Source organism: Dipodomys merriami, unplaced genomic scaffold (genome assembly GCF_024711535.1).
Source record: "Dipodomys merriami isolate MVZ:Mamm:240054 unplaced genomic scaffold, mDipMer1.0.p SCAF_5, whole genome shotgun sequence".
Taxonomy (NCBI): Eukaryota; Metazoa; Chordata; class Mammalia; order Rodentia; family Heteromyidae; genus Dipodomys; species Dipodomys merriami.
The window spans coordinates 9,847,140-9,863,561 of NW_027206068.1; the positions used below are offsets into that span (position 1 = coordinate 9,847,140).

Here is a 16,422-nt window from a genome sequence, read left to right on the forward strand (position 1 = left end):
GTAAAAATAGAACTATGTAACTTAAGGGTAGGGATTAAGGAGTGGGGAAATGGGGAAGAACAATGGAAGGGGTGGCATTGATCAAGATGTACTATATAATATAATGTGTGGAATTGTAACCTCCTGTACAACCCCATAATGATGATAATGATAGTGATGAAAGAGCGTCTCTCCTTGTCCGTTAACCCAGTTAAACACTCTCCCCGCACCAACTTGTAAGTGGCTGCTTCCAGTAGCCTGGGGGCTTACCAAATCATCCTAAATGTGTATCAAATGTTATTTATTACATCATGAGATAGTAACTTTTTCATCATAATATATTTTTAACATATAATAAAGGTCAGTAGAAAATTGGTCTTCATATAGATAATGTAATGTAACAAGACTTTCAAGACTTGGCAAGGAAATACATTTTTTCACTGAACTTGATTTCCCTTCTCTCTCATTCCCCCCACAACTTCACCATTTATAGAAAAAAAATAACATTTGTTTGGCTTGAAAATTATTCCGAGGTAAGGATGTCAGTATTTTATAATTGTATCATGAAGATATGTGAAATGCATGTGAATTCTTATCTTTAAAGATTTACATGGCAGTTTCATTTTCGTTTGCCCAGGATGGCTAATGATGTTATCCCCTAAGAAGTAGGAATCATTAATTTGATTTTTATCAGAAATAATTATCATTTTTAGACTTTTGAATCTTTGTTATAGAAATGTTAACCTTTAAGTTTATCACAACAATTCTTAAATTAAAAATTCTTTATTTTCTTCTGTTGTAGTTAAGAGACCTTGGAATAGTACAAAGAAGTTAAAATGTACACTTGATAGGAGGGTTTCTTCCACATGGAGAAATGGTACAAACATAGTTTTTAGTCTGATGACTACAGATGTTTTGTAATAAAACAGGACATACACAATTTAAAATATAACCTTATAGATCGAATATATGCGGTGTGTAAAGACAGATATATTTTAAATTATGCTGCTATATCTATCTATAGAGTAGCTGTAGTTAAATGGCTTATAGGGAGAAACATGTATGTATTTAGATAGCTACATAGCTATAGTAGCATCTTTACATGTATTCTTTGGGCATCTATATATCAGGTGCCATTATTGCAAAGCATTATAATACATTGGCTCAAAGCAATGGGCACAGAGGGCCCATAAAACTGTGATGAATGGAGCTGGCTCACTGGGGCAGTGGGTGAGTAAGGGCTGCTAAGCCAGGTTGGTGAGGCCATATCACGAAGGTTTTCTTACACAGGAGTTTGGATTTTTCTGTCAAAGGGATAGTGTTTCTAAGCAATGAAGGTAAGCAGATAGCATGACAGGCTCTGATTAATTAAATGCTGGAAAGATCACATTGTCAGCTGACAAGAGAAGGTTTGGAGAAAAGACTGGAATTACAGCGCATTGCAGAGTTGAGAGTGGTGGAGAATGAGAAAAAGATGTATTTGCTGCCTTATCGAGACCTATTTAGTCACTCACATGTTGCGTAAGTAGCAGAAGCAATTTTTATTCTCTCAATCTTATAGGCTATAAGGGGATAATACACACATATATACATACTTATTTGATATTAAAATATTCTTTGTGAAATCATTTTCTTAGCTGTAGCTATTTGTCTTAATAGTCTATTAAAACATGATTACCACCTAAATTTTAATTTAGAGGAAAACACCAGGTATAGCCAAAACAGTGAAGAAAAGCTATAATTTCCATTCTGCAAAAATTTTTTCTGCGAAAAAAAAATATATCTTGAAATGACCTTCAAGATATGGAAACAATTGATCTTTTTATTAAAAGATTTGTATTTTTGATGATTCTGCCTTTTTCCCCTCCCTCCCTCCCTTCCTCTCTTTCTTTCTTTCTTTCTTTCTTTTTCTATCATTCTTTCTCTTTCTTTCATTTCTTCTTTTTTCCTTCCTTTCTTCTCTTTCTCTCTCTTTCTCTCTCTCTTTCTCTTTCTTTCTTTCTCTATCTCTTTCTCTTTCTATTTTTCCCTCCCTCCTTCCCTTCCTCCATTTCCTTCCTTCCTTCCTTCCTTCCTTCCTTCCTTCCTTCCTTCCTTCCTTCCTTCCTTCCTTCCTTCCTTCCTTCCTTCCTTCCTTCCTTCCTTCCTCCAGTCATAGGGCTTGAATTCAAGGTCTGGGTAGTATACTTCAGTATTTTTGGCTCAAGGCTTGCTCTCTACCACTTGAGCCACAGTACCACCATCTGCCTTTTTTTTTTTTTTTGAATACTTTATTGAAGATAAGAGTCTCACAGACTTTTTTGCCTGGGCTGGCTTTGAACCTCCATCCTCAAATCTCAGATTCCTGCCTAGCTATTACAGGATGAGCCACCAGCACCCATCTTTCTCCTCTTTTCTTTTTGTGTACTACATTCACCTGTATATCTCTGGGGGGAAGGGTATAGAACTTGAGGGAACAAGCATGAGAAAGTGCAACGGTGGAGCTCACTGGACACTGGTGAAAGTGAACTATATAACTCATAGGTGGAGATGGGAAAGAGGAACTGGGGGAGAGTGGAGGAAGAGAAGACACTGTACAAAGGGACATGAACTCATTACCTGACTCATGTAATAGTAATCCCTCAGTACATCACCTTTATAATAATAATAAAGTGAATAAGTTTAAAATGTTATTTACTCTTCCTTTACAACTACTTTCTACTACCTTGTTTTAAAATCAAGTTGCTAGCCTTAGTCAAAAATATGTGGTTCTAAAATCATTTAACTAGGGATACAGGTGGACCCATTGCAACAATGAGATGTACAAGTCGTTAGGTCGAAAAATGAACTTTGGTGGGGTGTAGGGGGAGGATCAGGTGGGGGGAGGGGGGAGTATGGGAAGGGATGGGAAGGGGAAACAAAGAGGAGGCAACAATGCTTGATAAGAAATGTACTCGTTATCTTGCCCATGTAATTGTAACTCCTCTGTACGGTACTCTCACAATAAAAAAAAAATGTGGTTCTAGCAAAGCATTACATAATATACTGTATGTATATAAATAATTTTATACTTATATCATTATTAATGAAAAATAAGGTAAATGTTTGAATGTTAGATTAAAGAAAATGTGTAGCTATATTAAGTTTTCATTACTAAAACAATACATATGACATAATCATTTTTTAAAGATAAGAGGTTTATTTTGGTTGAGTTTTGGAGGTTTCAATCTATGATCAGTTGTCCCAGGCTTTGGGACTTATGGAGAGAGAACATGATAGGAACGTGTGACAGAGGAAGCTGTTCACCTCATGATGGAAGGAGAGAAGGAGGAGTTGGCTAGAGTCCTATTTTCTCTTCAAGGACACACGTCCAGTGGCGGTCTGACTTCCTTCCACTATGTCCTATCTCCCAAAGGTCTCTTACCTTCCAGTACTATCAATAGTCAGAGACCAAGCCTTCATATATGGACCTTTGAAGAACATTTCAAGTCCAACTATGACAGTGACTATATACAGAAAAAAATCACTTGATATGTTTAAAATGTACTGTTATTCTAAAGCAAGGACAAAAAGAAAGGCTTTGGCAAGAAAAAAGCAAAAGAAAGGTTTTGGACAGATTGACAAGTTCCTGCCAGCAGACCACATTAGCCAAACTTGCAATTTTAACTATAATACTCCTCATTGGACTAAAAAATGTTATATTATTTGTAGCTATTTAAGATCCCTATTTGACATCTCCTTCTAGTATAACTCAAAACAACAGAAATTATATTTCAAAGAGTGGCACCTGTATTTCTGTAAGTTAGAGAAACAAAAAGAAAATCCAGAGTTTCTTGAACTGACATCCTAGAACAACTTGCTAGTCAATTTTGATAAAGTTTAGTAAGATAGTTAATACTGAAAGTCACATTTTCCTCTGACCTACTAATGAGTAGTATTAGAGCTGCCATGAATAGCATGAGTTGATCACTGAAGGAAAAGGCTTTCTTAGTTATAAGTAGCACATATCAAATATTACTAAACTCATTTCATATTGTTCTGTCAACTAGTTCTTTGTACCAAATCAGCATTCTTGGTGTAAACAATAGAAACATGCTTTGTATAACTATGATAAAGAAGTTATTGGGAGATTATTAATGCTTAGACCTAATAGAAAAATGGAACAATTAGCCCAGAAAGTAGATGAGAACAAAGGAAAGTGACATGACTAGAATTTCTTGAAATCCAAGGAGGGTCTGATTGGGGCATAATGCTGGTCTTGGCCTTGCCATGGATAAACAATGTTGCCATTCTGCACTGTCACCAGTTGGTGAATGCCATTGTTACCAAGGTAGATTCTGAAGTCTCTCCTGAGTTTTGGTTAATTTCTCCAATGGAAATCCCAGGTTTGCACATCTACTTCCTGAGCTGGAATGGGGAAACCATGCCTTTCTTCAGCTTTTGTAGTGGCCCTATTCCCTACAATTTTAAGACAAAAACATGTAAGATACTAGAGGTGCTGGAGATCCTCAATTGATAAATAACCACAACTTAGAAGGGTACTGAAAGATTTGGAATTATTTAGTGGAGGTGTGTATATGTTTGTTTGTGTGTGTGTGTGTGTGTGTGTGTGTGTGTGTGTGTGTGTGTGTGTGTGTGTGTGTGTGTGTGTGTGTGTGTGTGTGTGTGTGTGTGTGTGTGTGTGTGTGTGTGTGTGTATACTAGTCCTGGAGCTTAACTCAGGGCTTATGCACTGTCCCTTATCCTTTTCACTCATGGCTCATGCTCTACTACTTAAGCCACAGCTCTACTTCTGGCTTTTGGTGATTAATTGGAAACAAAAGTCTCATGGACTTTTCTGCCCAGGCTGGGTTTGAGCCTAGAGCCTCAGATCTCAGCCTCCCAAGGAGCTAAGATTACAAGTGTGAGCCAACAGTGCTCAGCTAGCTGCTATAGTTTTGCTATACTAAAAGAATTTGAGAGTGGTTGGTGGTTTAAGCATATTCTCTGAAAGCTGATAAAGTAGAGATAAAACAAATATACTTACATGAACAATAAATTAATCAAACATAAGTGCTTGAGTGTTTGATAAAAGGAAGGATTAACTGGATATTGGCAGGTGGTAGTTGGAGAGATTTTGTGAAGGAAAAGTAGAAATCACAACTGGTCATTACTGTTCTGGTTTGATAGCTTGAATTAATGGAGGTAGTACCTATTGAGATGGGAGCCACATTAAAAAGTATCACTGGCCAGGCATAGGTGGCTCACACCTATAATCATAGCTACTTGGGAGGCTGCAAATTGTGGTTCAAAGCCAGCCCGAGCAGGAAAGTCCATGAGATGCTTATCTCCAGTTAACCACCAGAAAACTAAAGTGGAAATGTGGCTCAACGTGGTAGAACATTAGCCTTGAGCAGAAAAGCTCAGGGACAGTGCCCGGGCCCTGAGTTTAAGCTCTATGACTGATGGGAAATAAAAAAAAAAAAAAAAACTATACTGGCTGGCCTTGATGTCGCTTACCTATAATCCTAGCTACTACAGGTGGCTGACACCTGAGGATTGAAGCTTGAATAAAGCCTCTTATCTTCAATTAACTACCAAAAAAAAAAAAATCAAACTAGAAGTGGAATTGTGGCTCAAATGGTAGGGCTCTAGCCTTGAGAGTAAAAGCTAAGGAACAATACCCAGGACCCGAGTTCAACCAGTGTGTGAGCTCTCTCTCTCTCTCTCTCTCTCTCTCTCTCTCTCTCTCTCTCTCTCTCTCTCTCTCTCTCTCTCTCTCTCTCTCTCTCTCTCTCTCTCTCTCTCTCTCTCTCTCTCTCTCTCTCTCTCTCTCTCTCTCTCTCTCTCTCTCTCTCTCTCTCATACTGTGATACACACAGTATCACCAGTGTTGATAGCATGAGTGTTGGGAGGAAGATACAAAATCTATTGTAAGCATGTTCTATTCAATATGCTTACAGTCATTCAAGAGATGAAACATGTAGTGAGCAGGTGAAGATTTGGACACAGTGTTTGAATGCTTGACTGAAATAGAGTATCATGAGTCACAACCATAATGATAGGAAGTTCATCTCCAGAATTGAGTGTGATTGCCCAGGGAGATCTATGAAATGAGGAAAGAGCAGGATTTAGAACACAATCCATTATGACTCTTTGAGGTAGGCAAAGGTAGGAGGGCCCATTGAGGAAGTTTAGAAAGTATGACCTAATGTGTGGGAGGAAATGCACGATAATGTTTATTCCCTGCTTGTCTTCATAAATTATGTGTTCCATCTAAAACAGTGGTTTTTGAAAGATAAGTATAGATCAAAACCATCAGAATGTTTGATAAATGTTTGTTTGCCTGAATCTACTCCCAGAAGATTCCTATATGGCAAGTACAAAGCATAGGCTTTTCTGCATTTCCAACAGGCATCCAGGATAAGTGATTCTTGAAATATTCTTTCTAGAAAGCAATAGAAATAGTGGAAAAGCAAGACTTTCCAATCAGGCTTGCTCTAGGGTGGTAGCTTTCTACCCTTTGTTGTTTATGTGACTGTGAGTACATTGGTTAATTTAAGATTTGTTTTCCTGTCAATGTCAATAATGTACTGTCTCTTAGACTTATTGTAAAATATATTCAATATTAAGTTCCTGACATCTAGAAGGAGTCCAGTAAATGTGAGTTGCCTTTCTGGCTGCTTAAAAAAAAAGGCAGATATAGCAGTGAACCTGAATGCCAGTGAAAAAGAAGGGACCAGCTGTCATTAGCTTCATGTATCATGTTTTGTGGGGTATCAGAGCCAACTGCTTTTTTACCTTGAATGCACTGAATTAGAATTGTGTAAAATTAGGTTACCGACTAAATGGATTTCATTATCTGGTTTCTCCTGGCAGCCTTCAGTTCTGTAGACATTAAACTAGAGCAGCAGGATAGAGACAAGGTTAAAGTGTGAAATAGAAGCTGAGAGAAATTTAATAGAAGCCCAAACACCTCAAAAATCCTGAGGGCATCCATGTGCTGTAACATAATACAAAGACTCATACTGAAAATGATACTGCTAGATTGTCTAGAAAATGTATTGTGTTTAAAAGACATTGTAAAGCTAGGGGGTGGGATATATGTCTGAGAAAGCTTTCCATCACAATGGCTAATATCTTTTATAGTTTTGGGAATAAGCTTAAAGAGTTGTGGAATAAGCTTTAAGGATACATAATTGAAGGGAGTAAGTTTCTGTTAGGTGAAGTTCACATAGATAAAATATTTTATTACTCTCTTACAGTTCTAGGTAAATAAACTTACATGATCTTCTTACCTTAATTGTCATTTTACTGTTTTTAACAATCTGTGTCACATCAACAGGTGTTCTTGAAATTATCTCAGCACTGTGGTGTTATGTATAAAGATGAAGTTTTCTCTGTTCAAAAGAGAAGCTGAAGTGTTTTGATTGTTTGCTTTTCTTTTATTTCTCCCTGAACCTATCTTTGTAATCTAGAATGCTTATCATAAATTGGATTTGTAGCTTCTGTGATTCTTCTCCTAGCCTCTAACAGAAGCTCTGATACATGGCCTCAGAGCATATTTCTGAAGGTTTTGTCTAAAGTGGATCAGCTAGGCCAAGTTGGGACCACTTGGTTTTGCTGCTTGATTATTTTTAATCCCTAGATACTCTAGCCCAGGAAGGTCTCCTGCTCTCCCTAGCTCTCCCAAATCTAGTCTTTATAGTATTTGCATCTCCTGATGTGACTCTTGCTCCTATGCATTTCTACCTCCACTCAAGTTACATTGATAGGAATTTTAGATGCAAATGAGAGGTAGAAAACACAGCTTTAAATCAGATAGACTAGTCAGTATCAGGGCGGCACCTTTTATCCAAATCCAGTTTCTAAATTCTTGTGTCTCAGAGGGGTTTAAGGAAACGTTTCATGGTTGATTTGGATCGCTTTAATGGTTTGCCTCAGAATCCTTCCATTTTTGAAGTGGACATTAAATTCCCTTTTCAGTCTAGTAGACCATTGACAAATATTTGTAGTGCACTTAAATTTGGTGTGTGTGTGTGTGTGTGTGTGTGTGTGTGTGTGTGTGTGTGTGTGTGTGTGTGTGTGTGTGTGTGTGTGTGTGTGTGTGTGTGTGTGTGTGTGTGTGTTTTACTGGCAAAGTTGGAGAGAACTAGTAAGTGTTAAATGATTGAATGAGTGGTTCACTTTTCTTTGAGAACTTTAGAAGAACCAACCATACTTACCTAGCAATCATTTTAATACTTTTTTCTCAATATTTTTCCAATTAGGCATTTTGCAAAATCTGTCCTGGGTAAAAAGAGATCCCACAGATGAATAATGTGTAGAAATGTTGCATGCTAAATCTTTTTCTTAGAATTTCAATCTGTATATAAATACACTAAGGGCTTAAGAGGGCATATCTATATAATCTAGACACATAAAACTGTTTAGCTTTTTATTTTTGTTGCAGTGCTGAGGATTGAACCCAGTGCCAGTGCATGTTAGGCAAGTGTTTTACTACTGAGCTGTATCCTCAGACACATGGATTTTGTTTAATTCTGTAGAATGGCTTCCCAAACTCTATTAATACTTAACAAAATACATTTTGAAATATACTATAATTTTTACACTTAATGCATGTATATATAGTATATATATAATGTATGTGTGTATATATACATAGTTTTGTGTGTATGTATGTGTGTATGTATGTGTGTGTGTTCAGAGACAGTATATTGTAACTCAGGCCTTCATTGTACTCATAAATCCTGCCTTCATATCCCAAGTTCTAGGGTTATAGACATACTCCAGTCTCCTAATTTTTATAGTATAGTTTTTTTTTTAATTTCATAGAATTCATTGCATACTTTTTGTTGTTTTCGTGCTGGGACTGGGTCTTGTATTCAAGGCCTGACCACTATCCTTGAGCTTTTTTACTCAAGGCTAGTGCTCTACCACTTGAGCCGCATTTCTACTTCCAGCTTTTTGGTGGTTAATTGAAGATAAAAGTCTCATGGACTTTCCTGCCCTGGCTGGCTTTGAACTACAATCTATCCTCAGTTCTCAGCCTCCTGAATAGCTAGACACTGGCACCTGGCTATCATTGTACATTTTGTAAATCACATATGTTTTAAAGTTTTGAGTATGCTTTTTCAGCCATCTGTTATACAGATTGTGACAAAATATAATTAGGCTCTTGTCAAGGTTTGTGTAAAAAATTTCTAACTCATATTTTTTTCTCAGTTGGCATTTTGAAAATAAATGATTTCCATGAACTTTTAAAAATATATATGACTTTAGGTTTTAAATTAGTGTGTTTTTAAAAAGGAGCTATGCTATGTTGACACCTGAACTGAGAAGGCTTCCATGCTATGGAAGCATTCATGTATTTTCTCTAAGCTCAATGAAAGATAGTTTGTTCTCACTTATGGCTTGAACATTGTTAGTATAGGAAATAAACCAATTGCTTTCGTAAAATAAAAATGGAACAACTGAATGAAATAGGAAAGCTGACTATTTTTATTCTGTTTCAGAGGATTAAATCCTTTGCTTCATTTCTAGATTGTCTTCAAAATAATGTCTGGAAAAAAAAGCTCAAACCATTCTTTGGCTCTTTAAGATTTAAGTGTGGTTTTTACTAGTCATCTGACCGTGCACTGTCTAGTTAAGAAATCTCTCCCATTTTTTCTTGGTGTTAGAGGGGAAAAATTGGAGATTGGGCAAAGGAGATAATGGTGAAGACAGCTAAGCAGGTTTCAAGTATATGAACTGTGCCATATTTCTAAATCTGAAGCAGCCATATAATTGTAATGGGTTTGTCTAGGCAGTTCTAAATTCTAGTTCTTAGATTCCCCCCGTCCCCCGTTATATACAAGAATCTAATTTCCATACTTCCTTCTGAACAAGACCACCATCTGCAGACAGCTTCCTCTGGTTCCCTAAGATATCTTTTTTCTAGGCCCAACTATTCAAAATACTTTCATATTTTAATATTTAAAAGCAATATGGATTTTAGATAAAATTAAAATACATTTATTACTAAAGCAATCTCACTAAAAATACTCTCAATAGTTAACAAAGAAAATCTAAGTAAAAGATAGCTTCACATTTATATTCACTATGGTAAATGAAATTATAACTCTGGTTTTATCTTTAACAGACAAACAACAGAAAGGTGAATTTGCAATAGATGGCTATGATGTCAGAATGAATAACACCCTTAGGAAGGATGGAAAGAAAGATTGCTGTTTTGAAGTCTGTGCTCCTGATAAACGTGTCTATCAGGTTGGAGTTTTTATGTTGCCTTGAAATTAAGTTGATAAGATGTTCAGATTTCATTTGTAGAGACATTAACATTTTTGTTAAAACATCTGACATGTTAATAATAAGTACTGGTTTTTCTACATTGAACATTCATATAAAGAGGAAATACATTTAAAATTTCAGATTAGTTCAAGTGATATCTTCTTGAAAATGAGCAAGTGAATTTGTAATTTATCAATTACTTCAGGGCAACATTTTACATGTACTATAATAGAACTGCATGATTTTCTAAAGGAATTACATGGAAGAAAGTAAAATTATCAAAGGAAAAATATTAGAATGTTAATGCATATTGTATTGCTTAGGGATGTGGTAGAAAATGAAGATAAAGACACATATCAGCTCTGTAATTCAAGAGCTATCAGCTATGCATCAATATGGAATGTATGTTTAATAAGTTTTAAATATCTGAGATTGCAGTTGAAAGCCAGTTAATTAAATTGTCAGGTAGTGTGTTGGAATCTGACAAGAACGGTTTTACGAAAACTGTACCCAGCAGTCTAAAGAAATTCATGGGTGTCTTCTAATTGTCAAGGGCAAATTTTGTTCATCAGTTCTGTCTTTGACATTGATGAAGAGAAGCAGCTTTTTTTTACTGCACAGCTGCCAGCTGCTGATCAGAGTTTCAAATCCATCATCCTTGGCTTCAATTACGTAGATTTGTCAAAATTAACTGTACATTATAAGAAGCATCCTTGCACGAAAAGTACCACTAGACATGAAAAGAATTACTAATGGTCTTAAAGAAATGATAAGAATGAGGCATACCTTTTTCATTTCTACTGTGGTGATTTTGGTTCTTACTGGTTTTTTTTCCCCCTTAATTTATTTATTAGTTTACAGCAGCTTCTCCCAAAGATGCAGAGGAATGGGTACACCAGCTGAAATTTGTATTACAAGGTAAGAGCATCAAATGAACATACTATCATGGTCTTTAAATATTAAATAACTGAGTGATTTAGATTTCATCTATAAAGGCTTCCAGACTTCCATGGGAATGACCAATATGACTGGTATTAATACAGACCACTTACCTCAGATTTATAAAAGCATCTTTCATGTGAGTACCAGTTGGCAGCTTTAAATTTCATGCATTTGTAAAAGAATCAATTTAACTAATGTTTTAAAATGAGGACATAGTACATAACAATATTGCTATTAGCTTTGGGGGCTGTGTTTATTTAGAAAATATGGTTTTAAAGTATCTGTTGCATTCTTTTACAGTTTTCCTTATGAAATATGTTTTGTAGATATGGGATCTGATATCATTCCTGAGGATGATGATGAAAGAGGAGAATTGTATGATGACGTTGATCATCCTCTACCCATCAGCAGTCCACCAAGTAGTCGGCCAATAGATGATGAAATTTATGAGGAACTTCCAGGTATTTATTTTGTGACAATTGATTTAAAGATCTTAGGGCTCTCTTTGGGGCATGCGTATTGCTACGTGTGTGTGTGTGTGTGTGTGTGTGTGTGTGTATGTGTGTGTGTGTAAAATCTGTCATGAAATTGACAACTTGAATTAAAAATGGTGAGCTATTAAGAACAAAGACAAAGCACATTTTCAGAATTCTAACAAAAGGGTTCTGCCTGAGGTATTTCAAGTGAGTGGATGTACACTATGAAAAGTGAATGGAACATTAAAATGAAGCAGATACAATCCTAATCTCTTGGGACTTTTGGCTCATTAGCATTGTTTATGCTACATAATTTTTTAATTAAAAAATTGACTTGCCTTACAGTTTTTTCCACCAACTCACACATCATTTTTTTTTTTATACATCTTGGAACTTCCATTAACCAGAAGTTCCAGGCGCACCCCATATGTCATCGACTTCTGCCTCACACATTTTTCTTTGCTATAAGATACTGGATTGTTGGCTGAATGTTGTTGAACAAACGCCTTTTGTGGCCTGTGGTTTTCTTATTGATATTTAACATCAATATAAAATCAGAAAGTGTTCTTATTGTAAAATTTCAGGCCTTTTTAGTATTTAATTGCTACGACATCTGGTATACAGCATAAGATTAATTACTTATTTGCTTCTTGACTTGTAGTTTTGAGACTCAACCTGAAACAACTGAAATTTCAGATTATTAGGATATAACAACATTCAGGAAATTGCATTGCTAGTACTCTAAGTTGAAGTAAGTCTCTTCCTGGATATGAAAACAGATAGTAGACAAGAAAAAAGGATTATATGCAATACAAGTGAGATTCTAGTAATATATTATGTAGAAGCTATTTTTCTCTGACTAGAATAATTCAGTGATACAATATAAACCTTTAAAGTTGGTTTTAAAACTATGGAAGATGTTCTTAATTAGAATGCAAATGTCATTTTCAACTCAGTAAAACATAACTACAGCATAGAATTTACAGTAAAAAATCTAAATTCTGGAATGAACCATCTATTCATTCATTCAATGACTTTATGAATTACTTTTGTCATTTATAAAATGGAGGTGAGATCATTGGAAGGAGCAAATGAGGTAATTCAACACACTGTTAAATTGTAATATCGTTACAATTGTTTTAATATCATAGCTGGTGAATTTTTGCAATGCTTATATGAAGGTATAATAATGGCTTTCTGACAAAGTAATAATTAGTATTTGTAACTGTTATAAATTCAAGATATAAAAACTACACAGGCATCTATGAATTGTCTTTCACTACCCTAAACGAAGATGTTTCATATAAAAATATAATTTTGTGGGTCTGTATTTCTGTTCTTTAGTGGACCATGTATTTATAGTCTCTACCTTTCTGGTTTGTCCTAAGGAAATGGATTCCTTCTTAATGTCATTTACCCTTAAGTAGGGAAGAATATTCTTTAACTGCTTGGTTTTAGTGATACCGTACTCTTTTTAAGTATTTGACAGGATTTGTGAGAACTTAAACTGACATAAAGTGGAAGAGTTTGATACCTTTAAACATGGTATTACAGTCATACACATTTCATCCTTTTAAGATTCTACAGTGAATGTATTATGTTACAGCTGTATAACTGGCTATTAAGTTCTGGGTCTCTTCAACTTGACTGTTCTTACCACCACCCAAAGGAAAGTTGATTGAGAGCAAATATCAAATATTCAGTTATAACGAAGTCATAACAGAGACCCAAGGAAAAATCTCTTGTAAGTAGCTTGAAATTAAAAATATATGAAACATTTTTAATTTTTTCTCACTACAGATGTTCTTCTTCATCTTTTTTTTTTTTTTTTTGGCCTGAGGCCACATAATTGTTGGAAATAACTGGTTATTCTTTAAGTAGTGTTACTTCTTGCTGTGATACTGGGAGAAATTTAAGCTGCCCTGGGATTTTTCTTTGCCCCTGTCTGGGATCCCCCGTTGCTGTACAAAGTGATTGAGCTTGATAGAGCCTGCAACTGTGCCCCTGGGAAGGGAGCTGTTGAAGGCAGCTGTGGAATGTCTGCTGTCTCCCTCTTCCCCAGTGTAACCCAGAGCTGCTTCAACATCTGTGCAGTTCACCAAGTGTGTTGAGTCTGAGCCTGCAGCTATAAAGGGGATTTTTCTTGGGGAAGGTCCTAAAGTTATCTCAGACTTAGAGGTATTGTTTATTTAAATCTCTAAAGCTAGAGAGCTACCTTTTTAATTAAAAAAAAAGCCTGTCTCTTCCAGGATAAGAATTAAGTGTCTTACTTTTACTACTGTGTAATTGGGAGGTGACTTTGAGGTGAAGGTGGTGAGAAAGCTGGAGCATATTTTCAAACTGTGGATGTCTATCCAGCTCTGTACAAAGAACTATATGTCTTTGCAATCCAACTGGTTAAGTTCCCAGAATTAAATAAGACTACCATTTCAACACAATTTTCTGTCAATTACATATTATTGAAAACAAATCCTCTCAGTTGAAAGATGAGGTCCACAGATGTATCTAAAGAAAAATCTAAGCCTTCAGCACTCTACTTGGTCACAGAGCTTTTCTATAGAGAATCAAACGATTACTCTAATAAGAATATTTACATTTTAAAAATGTAAAATAGACCTTCTATGTCTTAAGTCTCAAGAGTAAGAAGAATACATTGCTTAATGAAATTGTATTTCAAAGTATCTCTGGAAAAATGTTTGTAACTCTATAGGAGTATAAATAGTTTCCTTGTACTTGTTTTTCAGTTAGAATATTCTAACCTTATTACAGCACCGTCTCTTTAATTTCTTGTTCATTAATTTTTAACTAAGTTCATAAAAGAATAAGAATATACTTTGAGATTTCTTTGTGTTTAGGGGATTTATACATATGTGCACAAGAGTTGTGGGAAAGATATTTCTGGAGTGTGAAAGGTATTTGGCTTTTTTTCAAATACCCTAATGCTTTGACATCTTTTTTTTTAAGTTCTTATTAGCATAGGCCAGTTAGGTTTGCATGCATTATGATATTACTATAGAATAGTTTTGTTTGCACAGCTAATATATTGTTCAAAGTATATTAAACTATTTTACAATACAGTAATGAGTTCATTTGGCTTAGTAAATATTTCAGAATTTATTGCTCACTTTTCATAAAAACTCTCAAGGAGCATTTTTATCTGATTTTGAATGCTGAATAGAAGGAACAATACTTGGGAAAGTGCTGCAGAAATAACTTAGTTATAATGTCACTTATTGTTTTTTTTTCCTTTAATTGCAGAAAATGTATAGAAGCAACAAAGCAAAAAAAAATTTCTAGATATACATCAGACAGAGTTAGCCAGGATGGGGCCAGGGGTTTTTAGCTCAGTGGAAGAGCGCCTGCCTGGCCAGCGCAAGGCCCTGAGTTCAGTCCTCAGCTCTGGGGGAAAAAAAAAAGCTATAAAAGACCAGAGTTAGCCAGGTAACAAGAGTGGTAACCATTCATTAGCCTATGAAATCTGTTGCTTTCAGGGGAATTGTATTTGAAATGTCTTCAGGCAAGAGACTGAAGGAGCGAGGGCAACATAAAGAAGAAGAGAAATTTCTATCCCATTAACCTATTTGTGTGTGTGTGTGTGTGTGTTTGTGTGTGTGTGTGTGTGTGTGTGTGTGTGTGTGTGTGTGAATTCATTTCTTTATTGCAATGATAGATTGAATTAGTCTGAGCCAGAAAAGGATGTATTTATCTTTTGGTCATTCAGTTATACTTTAAATTTATTCAGTCTAGCTATCTGCATCTAAGATGGAATATAAAGTAAAGCACAGCTATAAATGTTTTTCAATAACACTATTATATGTATGTATCTATATAGATCTCTCTCTCTCTCTCTCTATGTATATATGCAAGAAAAAGAATAGTGTTTGGGTACTTAAATTTGAAGTTTCCAGCAAGTGGACACAAATGCCTATGATAATCAATAAGTTGCAAATCCCTAAAATATATTTTAGCTTTATTTTCTTCTTGAATAATAATTACTAATATTACCACATTAATAACAAGGTCATAGGAACCCTGTCATCTTTGTTATTAGTGTCATTATAAATGATAGGAGAACCTGATTTCACCAAACATTTTTTCTCATTCTTTCTGTGAAGTATAATGGGAAGATATTCAGTTAATTTTCACATACAGTACACATTTTACTATTATTAGTCCAGGCAGACTACTGCTATTTTTTCTACTATAATTATAAAGTTATGAAGCATGGTGTGATATTGTATACTAATACATAGCTTGATAAATATTTTTTCTCCAGTTGATAACTGTGTTATAATTGTGGAAGCTTTTTTCTCCAAACTCTGAGAGGTTGTCTAAAGTTGTGTGTGTGTGTGTGTGCGCGCGCGCATGTGCGTGTGTGTGTGTATAAATATATATATGGCATTAATAAGTTAGGGTCTCTGCACAGTGCTTGTTTATATTATATCTATATGTATACACACTTATATCCACACATACATACACCCATGAAATTATATTTGCATATATGTACATATTTGGCAATGTGGTGCTGGAGATCAAATCCAGGGCCTGATACATGCTGACAATGGCTCTACTACTGAGCCACACCCTCAACTTTTCATATTTTTATCTTTGTTAAATATAGATGTGTTTTAGTGTTTAGTAGTGTTATGAAGCTTTAGAATACATTTATCCTTGTCATACAGCTTTTTTCTACTTTGCTGTTGACATGAAAGCAAATGTTTTTTCATTATGAGGTTTGACTTAATACATTTCAAAATCCAAATTCTTGTATGCATGC

At 35.3% G+C, this 16,422-nt stretch overlaps 1 protein-coding gene across 1 annotated transcript in view; it reads left to right on the plus strand.

The window, feature by feature from the left end:
- Skap2 (src kinase associated phosphoprotein 2) overlaps positions 1-16,422 on the plus strand; it is a 177,291-nt gene that overhangs the window by 104,692 nt on the left and 56,177 nt on the right. Inside the window, exons 7-9 of the mRNA XM_069996054.1 lie at positions 10,079-10,203; positions 11,079-11,142; positions 11,493-11,627. Coding sequence (XP_069852155.1) covers positions 10,079-10,203; positions 11,079-11,142; positions 11,493-11,627 — 324 coding nt within the window. The remainder of the gene's footprint in view (positions 1-10,078; positions 10,204-11,078; positions 11,143-11,492; positions 11,628-16,422) is intronic.